Below are 16,471 nucleotides of genomic sequence, written 5' to 3' on the forward strand. Positions count from 1 at the left end.
TTTTTAGTATATGACCAATAGAGCTCCACCCTAACACCAGAACCACTGACCCTTGGGCCATGAATTTCATAATTTTAGTTGAGGGCTAAATGCTTATTACATTTATACCAACAACTTAACTCCTTGATGTCCAGCAGTGAAGAAGACATTTGAAGATTGCATTAATTTTGATGGTTTTGGTCCCACCCCTCAGGCCATGAAATTAATAATTTATTTTCCCCTACATCCAGAGATGCTATATGCCAAAATTGGTTCAGCATTTTCAGGAAGAAGCTTAAAATGTTCAAATGATAACTCACAACATACTGACAACAGATAAAAACAGATAGCAAAAGGTCACCTGAGAGAGCGAGATAATAATGAAAATATCTACCAGTGATATCTTCTATAAAGCTTCTCAACTTAGCAAAGGGTGATCCAAATTAATTATTAATTAATTTACACAAAAGTATTCCTTTCTTCCAGAAGATTGACTACCTACCTAGAAAAAGTAACTATAAGACTTCTCAAATTTATTTCACTGAAATAATGTAACAGGATCATGAATATTCATTAACTGTTATTGATATTGTTCCAATTCTATATTACTGTTGTCCACTGTGATACAAGAGGCTCCTTGTGTTGCACCCAGACTGCTTGGGATCGTGTCGAGTTCCATTTTGTTTTTCATCAGTAGATGCAGCATTTGTTTGAAAATTTTCATTGACTCATTCTATCTGATCACTTACAACAACAAAGTCTGTACTGTCTGCCGAGTCAGTGATGTCATCATGTTCACTTTCGTGTGTGATGTCACTAGTTTCTGAGTCCTTGTTGGCTTGATGAGTGATTATTGTTTGGCCACCAGACAGAAGAATGTCTGCAATTTCCTGTGGGATAACTGCTGTTTGATCAGAGTCAGGTTGAATTATATACTGTACTGTTCCCTCCTGATTATCAGATGTCATGGAATATGACAAAGTGACAGTTTCTTCAGTATTTGTTAATGTCCCTGGCATCTGAAAAGTAAACATAATAAATTCAATTACTGTATATTAAACTATATATAATAAATGCATACTTTGAGCCCAACTGAGGTAAACTGATTAATATATCATAGCAGGTTTGTCCCTAAAAATTGAAATAGAAGGGGACATTAAAAAATATAGAGGGATCCAGGGTTCCTCTCCTAATGGGAAGTTTAGGAGGCATACCAAAATAATTGGGGATCACATCATTATAGACAGGGAAAATCACCAGCCCCCAGGTCTTAGGAACAACCCTGCATAGCATTAATATGACTAATAAATTAATAAAGAGGTACCTCTAATGTAGCAGTCGTGTCTTTGGCAATTGGTTGACAGATCTGAAGGACTTCTCCTGCCTCATCCACCATTATAATCTTACAATTGACATCCCTTTTTTCTATCTCTGTCAATTCTTCCATATCTTCTACGGTTTCTTTTGCTTGCTCGATTTCTTTGTTCTCTATATTCTGGTTGTGGGCATACTTGAGATGATGTAACAAGAAAGATTTCTCCACAAATCCTTGTGAACATTGATCACAGATGTAAGGGAAGGAGTCATTGTGAGCAAAGTGCATGTGCTCAACTAGTTTGGCTTTGTAACAGAAGCTCACTCTGCAGTGAGAACAGAAAAACAAATCTTCATCACTTCTACCGTACTTGTATCTTCCTCTGGATAACTGTGGTGGTTTATACGTTACATCAGCATGTGACTGCTGCATGTGTTCCATAAGCAGTTTCTGCCGAGAAAACCCCATCTTACAACCATCAACACTGCACTGGAATGGAAAAATATTAAAGTGAACATGTTGTACATGAGAAACCATGGCTGCCTTGAGATTGAAACCCTTTCCACAGTAGGAACAATGGAAGTTCTCTGCAGATGGCTTATGTACTAATTCAATATGTCTTGTAAGGTTGTATCTAAACCAAAATCCCTTCTCACAGTGTGGACAATTTAAAAGTTTTGATTTATCACCACCATGAGAAAGCATGTGTCTGTTGTATTGATTCTTTCTAGCAAAGTCCTTTTTGCATATTGTACATGTAAAGTTAATTTTCTTGCTATGGATTTCATCACAGTGTTGTTTTAACACGGATAAATGTTTGAACTTGGCAGGACAAAGTTTGCAGTGATTTTGTTGGCCTGTTATTCTGTGCACATATCTGATATGATTTCTCAAGGTTTGAAAATTCTTGTAAGACTTTTCACATCTATGACAGATATAAGGTTTAGACTTGGAAAAATCATTATGACCTTCAACATAATTTTGTGTTTTTTCATTGCTCTCATGTGTTAGTTTGTTTGTAATCTTCCTTGAATCACAAGACTTTGAAGGTTTACTGGAAAGTTGATCAGAAAATCCTTGAACAACTGATTTGTTCTGATTGATATTGTGTAGGTCTTCAATTTTAGATTCACTGCTTACACTTCCCTTTGCAGTTAATCTTAAATCCTCCTCACTTTCAAATATTTTCAAGGCATTAAGGTCTTCAGTGTCAACAGCTGTATGATCTAAAGCATCCACTGTGTCTTCACTCTGATTGTGAGCTGATGAGAGGGTCACATTGCTGTCTCTGCCATTTCCATTACTCTCGATCCCCTTTTCTGCATTCATAATTGACTCTGAAATCTTCACTCCACGTAAACTGTACCTCTTGCCTTCTGTTTCCAGTGGCACAATGTTCTGTTTTCCTTCATCTGAAGCAGACTTTCTTGGCCTACCTCGCTTTCTCTTTAGATTCTGGTTTGGGGTATCTGGAGAAATAGAACCTGAAAGATTTGACAACTCTATGTTCATGTGACATCCTTGATGTTTGTTGACTTGATGATCATTTATGTGAATGTCAGTAATGTTTATTTCCAAGGCATTCGAAAAGTCGAATCGCTTTCCTGATTTATTTACAGACAAACGTAGTGTCCTTTCATGAGAATTTGTCTTCTGCACTCTCGTTTCAATATCACAGGAATGAGTATTAAAAAGACAGGTCCATCGGATATTTTTAAAACCGGATTTCAATGCCTCATGAAGGAAATCCACGGGAAGAGATATTACTATACCGTCAGCTTCCATGATCTAAATTTCAGTGTTTACATAATTACAATTACAATCAGGCAAATGGAAAGTAGTCGGAAATCGAGTGTAAGTGAGCAAATTGAACACCGAGCCCGATTTCAATACACATCCATCGATGGAAAACGCCTGTCTTACCGGTATTTGCAATTCTATGCTATGAAATGTAATTTTACGAATATTATAATAATTTTTAAAACAGAATAGAGTTTTTTTTCTTTGTCGTTTGTTTTACAGAGGTGAAACAAGAGGTCAATGTGCCACATCGCTCACCTGAACGCATTGGCTAGGAAAAAGAAGAAATAAGTCCATTATTGAAAAGTTTAAGGGAAGGGGGGGGGGATTAATTTACACTATATCAGGATGCTTCCATATTAATATTACTAATTCTGGCTTTGCTGTTCTTGAGCAGAAGAATTTTAAAGATTTTTTCCCCTATGTATTCCTATGTAAAACTCTGATCGCTCATTGTGTTCCCACCCTACCCACCCTTAGTTTGAACAAATTGAATCTACATTGCCTGAGGATGCTTCTATAATAATATGACTAATCATGGCTTTGCTGTTCTTGAGCAGAATTTTTTTTCAAGATGATTCCTATATATTCTTACGTAAAACTTTGACCCTCTGTTGTGCTCCCCTAACCCATTGGGGTCATAATTTGAACAAACTTGATTCTGCAATACCAAAGGTTGCTTCTGTATAGATATGACTAATAATGGCTTAGTTGTTCTTGAGAAGAAGATATTTAAAATCATTTCCCATATATTCCTATGTTAAACTTTGACCAACTGTTGTGGCCCCGTCCTACTCCCGGGAGTCATGATTTGAACAAACTTGTATCTACACTACCTGAGGATACTTCTGTATTAATATGACTTCTAACGGCTTAGCTGTTCTTGAGAAGATTTCCTATATATTCCTATGGTAAATTTTGACCCCTGTTGTGGCCCTGCCCTACCCCCAAGGGTCATATGATTGGAACAAACTTGAATCTACACTACCTGAGGATACTTCTAAAATAATTTGACTTATGCTGTTCTCGAGAAGAATTTTTTTTAAAGACATTTCCTTTGTATTACTATGTATGTAAAACTTTGACCCCTTCTTGTGGCTCCTTTCCCCGGGCAGGCGCGGATCCAGGAATTTTTCCCAGTCATAAAAAAATCAAACCAAGAAATTTCTTGTAGTCGTTTACTTCTAGAGCTTCATACCTATGACTTTTCAGACCAACTTAATACAGATCCGCGTTTTCGAGGGGGGGGGGGTCCGTGCTTTCTGGGGGGTGGGGGTGGGGTGGGGGTGGGGGGTCCATGGTCACTTTTAGTTGGTTTAGTATATTCACTTTGTAACTCTGCAAATTCCAGGGGGGGGGTCCGCCCCCCCCCCCCGACCCCCTCTAGATCCGCGCATGCCGGGGGTTATGATATGAACAAACTTGTATTTAGAGTATATAATAAAGCTTTCACATAAGTTTCATCTTTTCTTGCCCAGTGGCTCTTCAGAAGAAGATTTTTAAATGATGCCATCACATTTTCTTAATTATCTTCCCTTGAAAGAAAGCGTGACACTTCCTGTGAACAAACTTAAATTCCCATCACCCAAGGATGCTTTGTGGCAAGATTGGTTGAAACTAGTCCAATGGTTCTTGAGAAGAAGTCAAAATGTGAAAAAATTACAGACGACACACGACAGACGGACGCCGGACACTCTTTGATCAGAAAAGCTCACTTGAGCTAAAAAGAAAAATGTAATTATCATAGATCTAGGAACGAGCTGTTTCTGTGCTTTAAAAAACTCCTATTCTTTTTAAATATTGATAGAACTGAATTTGGTCAAAATCATTTGAAAAGCTTTTGTGTTAAATCGTTTTTTTTTCATTCCTACTAAGTGAACAACCACTTTAAATATGCCATGTTTTAAACTGTATAGAGATGTAACTTTATGTAGAACACTTTCATCAGTTTTTAAGAAATACTTATTTAAGCATTTAGCCCAGGTGAGCAAAAATAAGAAAAAAAATATTTTTTTAAAATATTTTTTTTTTTATAATTCTTTATTTTTGTTTTACACATTCTGCTATTTCATACAACATATGTTTAAAAGAATTTACAGAAGGTATAGGTTTTTTTATTTTAGAGAGAGAGAGAGAGGAGAGAGAAAGAGTTGGAGGAGGAGAAAAAAAAGGGTTGCATGCATTCATAAAATATAAACATATATATATCTGTAAGAGTCACTGAAATAATTGATTCCAACAGTTCCAGCAGGTGTCAAACATATCCTTTTCACCTTTATTATAAGCAATATATTTTTGTCTTTCATAAAATGTATTCATAAGCGATATCGCAGAAGTTACATTAAGTGTCTTCCCTGTGCACCTGATTGTGTAGATATAATATTTAAGCCATAGAAAAAGATTATTTGGTATCTTTTTCTTTTTATCCAAGAACCCAAAAATAAAATCATTTTTTGTTATTGATATTTGAAGATTAGTTTTATTTTCAAAGTAATCTTCAAATTCTCTTTAAAAATGCTGTACACTATCACACTCCCAAAGCAAATGTTCAATTGTTTCTTCTTCCACCTGATAGAATGTACAATTCTTATTTTCTGTGATTTTGATTTTAAATATGTGTTTGAAGCTAAAATTCTGTTCAAAATTCGATACTGAAGCCATTGCAGTTTACAATTATTTGTAACTTTAAAAGGCAATTTAAAAATCATTTTCCATTCTTTGTCATTCAATTCAAATGTTTCATTCCACTTTCTTTTACCAGTAGGTTCTGTACTATAAAATTGTCTTGATTTTTTGCATTCTAGAAGGGTATATATATTTGACATAACCAGAGGGTTTTGTGGTTTAGTAACATTTTCTTCAAAATTAACTTTTTTCATCCATGCCTTAAGAGCACTTATAACACTCATGTTTTCTAAAAAATTAATTTTCACTTGAGGATAAATATCACAAACAGATTCATAAGTCAGGAACAAACCTTCTTCATTAATAAGATCATTAAGGTATCTGATATTAGAGTGATACATGGATTTATTAAAAATTACTTCCCCCCCCCCACAAGAATGTCGGGATTGTAAAATAGTGGAGTGTTTGCTGTTACTGTAGTTGGGTTTTGTTTATGATGTAGCTCAATCCATGAATCAAATACATCAACCCAGAATTTGTTTTTCAGTGATTTCTTTATATTTTTGATATATTCACTTCCGCACGTTGTAACTTTATTTAGATCTAGATTTGGTATAAAATCATGCAGGCCTCTATTTGACAATAAAAGTTTTCTCATCCAAAATAATTTTAAAGAAGATATAAAAGTCTTTACATTTATCATCTTTTATCCCCCAGCTTGATATTTTTTTAACAATTACATCCTTTTTTATTCTATGTTGAGAGTGGTTCCACAAGAAGGAAAAGAACAGTTTATCCATTCTTTATAAAAGTTGTCATCTGGAATTGCCATAAAAATATGACTTAAAGGAGGCAAAACCAAAGTGTTGATAACAGTAATTTTTACATAAGTTCTACATCAAAATAAATTCCAAGTAATGTGAATTTGTTAGTCCCCCACTTCAGATTAAAATCTCTAGAAAGGATATATCTTGATGGTATTTTTTGGATCCAATCCATACTGTATTAGTTTTCGAAAAATTAACTCTTAGTCCAGATATTTCAGAGAAATGTTGTAATACTTTAATTGTTTCTGAAAGTGATTCCTTGTTACAATCAAGGATAATTGAGGGATCATCAGCTAGTTGCGAAATTTTCTTTTCATTATTACATACAGTAATTCCTTTAATCCTTTTATTTTCTCTTATTTGTATAGCTAGAATTTCTGCACAAAGTAGAAAAATATACGGTGATAAAGGATCACCTTGTCTACAGCCTCTTTGGATATTGAAGGAATGCTGAGAGATTGCCACCTTGATTAGTAGCTGAAGTAATGTAATGATAAAATAATTTTATCCATTTGTGAATGTCAGGTCCAAACTTGAAATAAGTTAAGGTCTTATGTATAAAATTCCATGAAACAGTATCAAAGGCTTTTTCAAAATCAATAAGTAGTAGAAGACCACTGAGGAATTTCTTCCTCTTCAGTATACTACTTTTCAAATATAATTTATTTAAAATATAATAAATAATTAATCATATAAAAAATATTATTTATTTAATAAAATTCGAAAGGAAACTATCTGGAAACTCTGTAAAAATTCTTTATGTTGTTGCCGCGGAGATATGCAGTTAATTTTGCTGGACAAGTAGATAGAGTATATATTTCTTCTCTAAATTCATAATATTGGGAATTCAAACATCTTTTTGCGATTTTACTTACATGCCTATAGTATAATATAATTAAATAGATCTAATAACTCATCTCCAACAGACTTTGGTGACTGATTCTCTTACGATAAAAACAACAACAAACAAAATTTTCGATATATATTCTATTTGTGATATTTCAATTCTAAATATATCAAAATATTTCACAGATCAAGTTCCAACTCTAAAACAAATAAAAAAATGACTAGAAATCTCTCATATTCATATCATTTCATTTAAGTCCAAAAAACTTTAAAATGCGAGTTTTGAGGCCTCTTCTCTTTGTTGGAATGAATTCCTGAAGAAAAAAATCAAAACTGTTTTAAATAAAAGGGGAAAAAAATGAATGTGTTTATGAAAAGACAGTTATATCTAATAAAAGAGTTTTGAAAACAAATTTACAATTCTTTCGTCAATGTCAATTATAAAGATACCTTTTCTGCACAACGAGCCTTTTCTGTAACATAATCCTGATTATCCTCCCTGCGCATGCTCGAGCAATGGTTAGGAATTGACATGATTTCATTTGGCACGTCACTCTGAAAAAGATGGAATAGCAATTTATTTGTTAAAATCCTAGAGAAAAAAGTAAAGTAAATATATGTTGAGTGTCGTCTCTCTCAGGGGATGAAAAAAAATAAATTAAATGGTATTTACCTGTGGACTGTCTCTGAAGGAATCAACATTAAATAAGAACAGCTTTCGTGGAACAAACGTTTCATCATAATCATAATCTGTAGCTTTCATCCGTCCTTCACACTTGAAATTCTTTAAATATGAAATTAACAAGGAAGTTTAAACAAAGGAAAAAAAAAACACATGAAAGCTAATTCAAATAAACTGTACATGTATCTTTAAAGCATTCATACAATTTACCTTTGATGTCTCTTGGGTTTCTTGTTGGCCTTGGTGTGGTTTCAATTCGGAACTTGTGTCCTAAAAAAAAGAAATATTTTCGTCAAGCAGTCAGGTAAAAGCAGACAATGAATTATAAACATTTGCAAGAGTTGATAACAAACTTACTTTTGAATTTTTCTCGAATTCTTTCTGAAGCTTTTCTTTCGCCATTTTTATCATCTTAGTGATGTATTCCTAGATGGAAAAAATATAAACTACAGTAGAATGATTTAAATTCCTAGCATCCAATTTAGTAGTACTGGTTCGTTGGGACGTATTTTCGTGGGCGAATCATCTCAGTATGAAGGATATCATATTTAACTATTATAAATTTCAATATAGTTAAGGTCATAAATGTGCATGTAATACCCATGAAATAAATGCACAAGAACTGAAACCCACAAAACCTTATTTCACAATACATCTGGTTAAAATTCATGTTTAACATCTCTCTCTCTCTCTCTCTCTCTGTTGTGTGTGTAAGGGTGTGAGGGTGTGTGTATGAAGCATACACAAAGCAATATCTCAAAAATGAAATTTTAAATTATTATTTAGAGTGTTAGTAGCCAAGGGCATAATGGGTTTTAAGGACATACTCACTCTTGCAATTTCCTTTTGCAGCTTTTCATTTGCTGTAATTATAATTTCTTTGACATATTCCTGGAGAGAGAAAAGGAATTCGCCTGATTCATGTGGATAATTTTAAAAAAAAATCTTCAGACTCTAATTCCTTTTTAGAAATATTTCCCTTAATTAATATTACCTTAGTCTAAAATAAATTTACTGCTATTTAATCAGTTTCAGTAAAGACACCGAGCATTTAACCTTTCAAATTACAAAACATCAATATCAAACCATACCTTAATGAGGCGATACTGTTTCTTCTTCTCCACTATCCAAAAAAAAAATAAAAGTAAAATGAAAAAAAATGTTAACATCAGTAGAATATTCGTACACATTATGTGTATATCACATGAGAACAAAACTTATATGCACAAGTACAAGTCTAGTGTACGTGTACTTACAGCAAGCTCTCTGTCAACTGCTTCCATCATGTTTAGTTTTCTGGCCGTATCTGCTCGAATTTGGGTCATATAATTGGTCCTTTCGACTACTGTTTTCTACATTATCAAACAAGGTGATATTTAGTTGAAAACCAAATCGTTTTGACATCATAGAAATATCTTAGCATTGCTTAGTACTTTTTCCGAAAAAAAAAATCATCGGAATCAGCAGCTCTATGATGTGAAAGGATGTTTTACTCACCATTAATTCCTGCCGAACTTTGCTCATAATATCAAGTCTTTGAGCTTCCTCTAACCAAAGAGCCTTTAAAATACAACAATGAATAAGAGGTAATGATAATAAAAACAGTTTTTAGTGAAAAAATTGGTTTATATTGGTATCAGAAGTAACTCATAGAGTAATATTGATAATTAAATAAAGTGAGTTCTACTTACCCTGAGCTCTCTATGTACACCATCCATTATCTCACTCTTTCGCATCATGTTACCCTGAATTTGTCGCAATTCGCTTGACTTTTTGGTGACTTTGTCCTAAATTAAGTATATTATTGTTGTATTTTAAAGTTTCATGCTTTTGATTTACTGCTCATTAAATGTACATTGATTATTGAGTACTGCGTACCCTGGGCTCTCTATGGACAGCATCCATTATCTCACTCTTTCTCATCATGTTACACTGAATTTGTCGTATCTCGGTTAACTTTCTGTTGACTGTGACCTTAAATAAGTACAAATATTTTTACATTTGAAATGATATTATTTTAATTTAATGTTTATCAAGTGTATATTAATTATTGAGTACTACGTACCTTAAGCTCTCTATGGACAGCTTCCATTATCTCAATCTTTCTCATCATGTCGGACTGAATTTGTCGCATCTCGGTTAACTTTCTGATGACTGTCTCCTAGAATAAGTATATAACTGTTGCATTTCCAAGTTACATGCTTTTAATTTAATGCTTATTTAATGTACATTTATTATTGAGCACTACGTGTACGTACCTTGAGCTCTCTATGGACAGCTTCCATATCTCACTCTTTCGCATCATGTCGGACTGAATTTGTCGTATCTTGGTTATCTTTCTGAGAGCTGTGTTCTAAAATGAGTATGTATATATTTTACATTTAAAATTACACTCTTTAAATTTAATGCTTATCAAGTGTACATTGTATATTAATTATTGAGTACTACGTACCTTAAGCTCTCTATGGACAGCTTCCTTTATCTCAATCTTTCGCATTATGTCGGATTGTATTTTTCGCATTTCCTTTGACTTTTTCTTTATTGTCTTCTAGAATAAGTACAGATGTATATATTTGTTACATTTTTTGTACATGAAATTTGTATATAATTAGTTATTCATAATTCTGATCAATTGATAATTCAGTTAATTCCAGGAATAGCCCGTGTTATGTTTGGACTAATTAAGATTGCAAGGAGAGGGGGTTATCCTTATCATTTTTAAATATATATAAATTATATATATGCATCCCCAACATTATAAATAACTCATTTCTTTCATCCAGTGTTGAGACATCAGAGATATAACCATGCTATTCTTTTTTTTTTTAACTTACCATCATTTCATGGTGAACTTTGCTCATAATGGCTCGCCAAATCTTCATTCTTTCTTTTTCTTCTAACTCAATTGCCTTGAACAAATAATTGAATACAAAACTTAAAAAAGAATGGGAGAAGTGATTACATGTATAATGCAAATTAATTCTCTAAGCTATTATTAATACAATTTTTGCTTCCTTGTTAATCCGATATAAAATTGTTTGAGAGAAGTTTAATATGTATGTCATAAATTAAATCAGGCCCGTAGAACACAGGGGGCTAGGGGGACTCCCCCTACTTTTTCTGAGTATATTATTTTGCTATAGTAAATTTTCCTTTAGATATTGGTTACTCCCCCCCCCCCCCCCCACACACACACACACACACAGATCTCAGATAAATTACTTCCAAACTACAGTGTTTGTTTACGTGCATTTTCCATTAGTGAAATAATAAACCTCGGACGATGTCATGTCTAATCAAAACTTCCGGAAATATAATGCATACATTTTGTATTTTGTTCTAGGGTCTTTAATGCATTGTCGTCATTCAAATAAACGACAACAATATAATGTATTCTGTATTCCTGATGAATTATGCTTACGTGTTCAAGTGTTTTTCGAAGCAGGATAAACATAACATGTCAAGTGAACTACGTTTTATATAATTTTTATTATATATCATAACATCCCATGAGCAATACGTCATAAATATAGTAAGGCTACATAATGGTCAGAAATTATCACCAATAAATATGTTAAGTATACCTCCAGTCTTTCTTGTCTCTCTACTTCCTCAGCCCAATTATAAGAAAATTTTAAAATTTCCAGTTTGGTTTCCTGAAATAAGACAAAAAAATATATAAATGAATAAATAAATAACATAGACCGTAATTTATGCACAAAGCACGTTTTTAGTTTTTCAGGAAAAAATAGAAAAATAAAGCGATAATACTGAAGTGATATCAAGGATAAACTAAAGCTGTACTTACTCCCTTGTCACTAAAATCCAGTATTTCACTGTAGTCCATTATAAATATATCTACAAAATAAATTATAAAATAGTTTTCACCTATCACAGACAGTTGTAACTCAGAAAATTAAGCAAATATTACAAAGCTGTAATTCACAGACTGACCTTTCTTTCTGCTTAGTTTCTTTGTTTATGGTGATGATTATGACGTCAAGTAAGTCAAATAGCTATGACATCACAATCACATTTCGTTCATAAAAAGAGAGGTATTAAGGTCAAGATCTAGTAAATGACTTCAGACTAACTTTTCGGTGCTAGATCCATTATGACGTCATAATCAATTTTAACTTTCTTTTTCCCGTACTTTACGGCTCTAGTAGAATTTTGTAGAAAATAAAGTACTTTCATAGAATTCAATTTGAAATCATGTGAAAAGTAATCCCGATACCTATATCCAATTTAATATTATTTTAAAGAAGAGGTCAATAACATACAAATTATCGTTTTCTGAGAGACTGTAGGCAATCTGGATGCATTTCTTTGTCTGATATGGAAAAAAACTCCCGTATTCATGACTAGTTTTCTTAATTTTCAATTGAAAATGACAGTTTAAAACATGATTTTTCGTCTTGTTCATCTACAAATTATGCCCCGAAACACCTTATCTGACCAAGCTAAAGTTATAAAGCACCAGTAAAGGAATTTATTTCTCAAATTTGAGAAATCTGTAGGTACCTTTCATTTACTAGATCTTGACCTTAATAATTTTTCATCGTTTATTATTTAATTTACCATATTTTAACAAATGTATCTCACGTCAGAGTGTCCGTTCTTCTTTTAAGTAAATGATACTGTTGATTCAAAGATTGCATCAATTCACTAAAAAAGTAATTGCTTAGTTGATATTGCTTCTAGTAGTAAACAAAATATCTTATAAAATCACAATTTTGATGAAAAAAAAAACTTCAGTAGGTATGAAAAAGTAAGTATGATTTATGTTGAAATAATAGCAGCTTTGCGCTCTAGAAAAGCTTAATTGACAGACCAAAACCTGTTCTGTTTCAAGGGGGGGGGGGGTATACCTGTAGTCTCCTATTATTTGGGAGTATGCCATGTTGAAATCTCAAATTAATTAAGCGATTGAGGGAGTGTATGAAAACTATTTATCCTTCTGTCTTTAATAATTTAGAAGTGAAAAAGGAATTAGATAGATTACACGATCAGTATGTACTGGTCCCAGCTGACAAAGCTGATAACAACATTGTCTTTGTTTGTAAGGCTCATTATTTGAATTGTATTTTAGAGGAACTAGGATTTAATTCTACGGGTGGAAATCCCAACATCCATGCACCCACAGCTCACTTTCTAAAAAGGAGGAAGTTCTTCAAAATCATATGTCCGTTTTAGAAATTTTTAATATTCCTAACAATCAAAATGAATATGAATTACCAAACCTTTACTGGATTCCTAAACTTCATAAAATCCTTACAAACAAAGATACATGGCGGGTTCCAGTAAATGTTCTACCTAGCCTCTTTCTTTACCCCTCACTGAAATATTTACTGTAATGAAGGAGAAACATCAGGAGTACTGTACAACAGTATATTCGAGAAGTGGTGTAAATCAGATGTGGATACTTAAAATCCCCATGGAACTTTTAGAAAATTTGAAATCACACATTCTTATCAAAATCAATAACATCAAAACGTACGACTTTTCAACACTTTATACAACCATTCCAAACGATAAACTGAAGTCCAGACTTTTTGACATCATAAACAGACACTTTTTCATTAAAAATGGAACTCTTTAATTTAAATACCTTGTCATTCAATATTTCTCCACGGTTTGAAATCACAAAATTAAGTCAAACCGTACATATACATGTAGTACGTACGTACAACTTTTCAATACTTTATGCAACCATTTTCCACGGTAAATTGAAGTCCAGGCTTTTCGCGTTTGACATCATAGACAGCTGCTTTTTCAATAAAAATGGAACTCGTAAATATACTTACCTTGTCATTGGTCATTTGCAAAATTATTTTGTTAAAAAGCATTATGAATGTACACACAAGTACTCGGAAGTTCATTTTAAAAAGATGCTCGAGTTTCTGATTGACAATATCTATGTAGTTTTTGGAGATCAGGTCTTCCAACAATCTGTTGGGTACCAATTGCGCCCTGTTATTAACAGACCTATTTTTGTATTCATATGAAGCAGAATTATTTAAAAAAAAACTTCTACATGAGAAGAAGAAAACATTTGTTGTGACCTTCAACTCAATATTTCAATATATCGAATTACGTATTATCTATTAACAATAGTTACTTTGAAACCATTCATATGTCGACTCGATATATCCCAGTGAGCTTGAAATAAAAGATACCACAGAGTCTGACACATCTGTTTCATATATTTAGATATTTTACTAGAAAAAGACATTAATGGTAACTTAACAACAAAGCTTTATGATAAACGTGATGACTTCAACTTTTCAGTCGTCAACTTCCCTTACTCCCTTATCATCTGCATATGGGGTTTATGTCTCTCAGTTGATTCGATATGCAAGAGCATGCTATTGACAAACAAGTTGATGAAACAAGGATATCAACAGTCTCGTTTGAATTCATATTTTTTTTTTATGTCGATATGATGGTCGATACAATGTCCTTGTCAGCACATACAACCTACCGGTAACACGGAGTCAAATTCTGACTGACGTTTTTCATACTAATTGTTAGGCCATTTTTTATATTCAGAACTGTCTACGGATTTTTCCGTTTTTTTTAATATGACAAGGAGCACATGGCAGATGTGACAGGTTGGCAGGGGATATTCTCTCCTCCATGGCACCTGATCCCACCTCTAAATTTTAAGGTCCTTGGTTTGCTCTGCTTCAAATTTGTATTGTTTCATTGGACTTTCGAGACTGAATACTGTTCGTTATCTTCATATTTTACAGTATACAAATGAATTTAATATCAATGATAAAGCTTTCACTTGAGACTTTTTTTTCAAGCCCAAATGTTTCTTGAGACCCCACCCAACCATCAGCTTTTCTCCCTTTAAAAAAGGCCATGGTCCTTCATTTTATGCCCCCGTAATCGAAGATTCGGGGGCATATAGTTTTTGCCCTGTCCATCCGTCTGTCTGTCTGTTTGTCCGCAAAACTTTAACCTTGCCCATAACTTTTGATTGGTTGGAGCTATGGTTTTCATATTTCACATGTGTATTCCTTGTGACAAGACCTTTCTTTAGATACCATCATATTTGACCTTTTGACCTTGACTTTGGAGTTTGACCCAGTTTTGCACAATTTTATGAGACTTTAACCTTGGCCATAACTTTTGAACAGTTGGTGCTTGGGCTTTCAAACTTCACATGTGTAATCCTTGTGATAAGATCTTTCTTTGGATACCAACATCTTTGACCCATAAACCTTGACCTTTGAGTTTGACCTACTTTTGAAAAAAACTTTAACCTTGGCCATAACTTTTGACCAGTTGGTGCTATGGCTTTCATACTTCACTTGTGTATTCCTTGTGACAAGACCTTCCTTTGGATACCAACAATTTTGACCTTTTGACCTCGGAGTTTCACCTACTTTAATTTTGAAAAAAAATCCTTCCCCATAACTTTTGATTGATTGGAGATATGGCTTTCATATTTCACATGTGTATTCCTTGTGTCAAGACCTTTCTTAACTACCAACATCATATTTGACCTTGACCTTGGAGTTTGACCCATTTTTGCAAAATTTTATGAGACTTTAACCTTAGCCATAACTTTTGAACAATTAGTGCTTGGGCTTTCAAACTTTACATGTGTATTTATTGTGATAAGACCTTTCTTTGGATACCAACAACTTTGACCCTTTAACTTTGACCTTGGAGTTTGACCTACTTTTGAAAAAACTTTAACCTTGGTCATAACTTTTGAACAGTTAGAGTTAGGGCTTTCATACTTCACATGTGTATGCCTTTTGAAAAGACCTTCCCTTGGATACCAACAACTTTGACCTTTTGACCTTGATTTAGAGTTTGACCTACTTTATTTTTGGAAAACTTTAACCTTGGCCATAACTTTTAAACAGTTGGTGCTAGGGCTTTCATGCTTCACATGTGCATTCCTTGTGACAAGATCTTCCTTTGGATAACAAAAACTTTGACCCTTTGACCTTGGAGTTAGACCTACTTTGGAAAACTTTAACCTTGGCCATAACATTTGAAAGTTTGGTTCTAGGGCTTTCACATTTCTGAACATGTGTATCACTTGTGACAAGACCTTCCCTTGGGCACCATTTAACCTTGACTTTGACGTTTTACTTACTTAAATACTTTAACCTTCGCCATAACTTTTCAACAGTTGGTGCTAGGGCTTTCATATTTCACAAGCATATTCCTTGAGACAAGACCTTATTTGGGTACCAACATTTTTGATCTCTTGACCTGGAGTTTGACTTGCATTTGAGAAACTTTAACCTTTGCCATAAGCGGCCATATGGGGGCATCAGTGTTTCACAAACACATCTTGTTCTTCATCTATAACTGCTTTGTTGCAAAGTTGATGGTCTCCTAAAACGAATTTATCAAGGATGTTTCAAC

At 33.5% G+C, this 16,471-nt stretch overlaps 1 protein-coding gene across 1 annotated transcript; it reads right to left on the reverse strand.

Moving 5' to 3' along the window:
* Window positions 1-497: 497 nt before the first annotated feature.
* LOC133180395 (zinc finger protein with KRAB and SCAN domains 8-like) lies at window positions 498-3,095 on the reverse strand. Its single transcript, XM_061314933.1, has 2 exons — window positions 1,304-3,095; window positions 498-998 (listed from the first exon to the last, which is right to left on the reverse strand). Exons 1-2 carry the CDS (start codon window positions 3,077-3,079, stop codon window positions 708-710), a joined length of 2,067 nt encoding a protein of 688 aa, XP_061170917.1. The 5' UTR covers window positions 3,080-3,095; the 3' UTR covers window positions 498-707.
* Between the last annotated feature and the right edge of the window lie 13,376 nt (window positions 3,096-16,471).

Source organism: Saccostrea echinata, unplaced genomic scaffold (assembly GCF_033153115.1).
Source record: "Saccostrea echinata isolate AGI-Se365-2 ecotype Australia unplaced genomic scaffold, CSIRO_AGI_Sech_v1 ptg000001l, whole genome shotgun sequence".
In the NCBI taxonomy this organism is placed as follows: domain Eukaryota; kingdom Metazoa; phylum Mollusca; class Bivalvia; order Ostreida; family Ostreidae; genus Saccostrea; species Saccostrea echinata.

Coding starts and splice junctions, on each gene's coding strand:
- LOC133180395 (XM_061314933.1), bottom strand. CDS start 3,079: ATGGAAGCTGACGGTATAGTAATATCTCTTCCCGTGGATTTCCTTCAT. Junction 999..1,303: donor ACACGACTGCTACATTAGAG/GTACCTCTTTAT, acceptor TTTACTTTTCAG/ATGCCAGGGACATTAACAAA.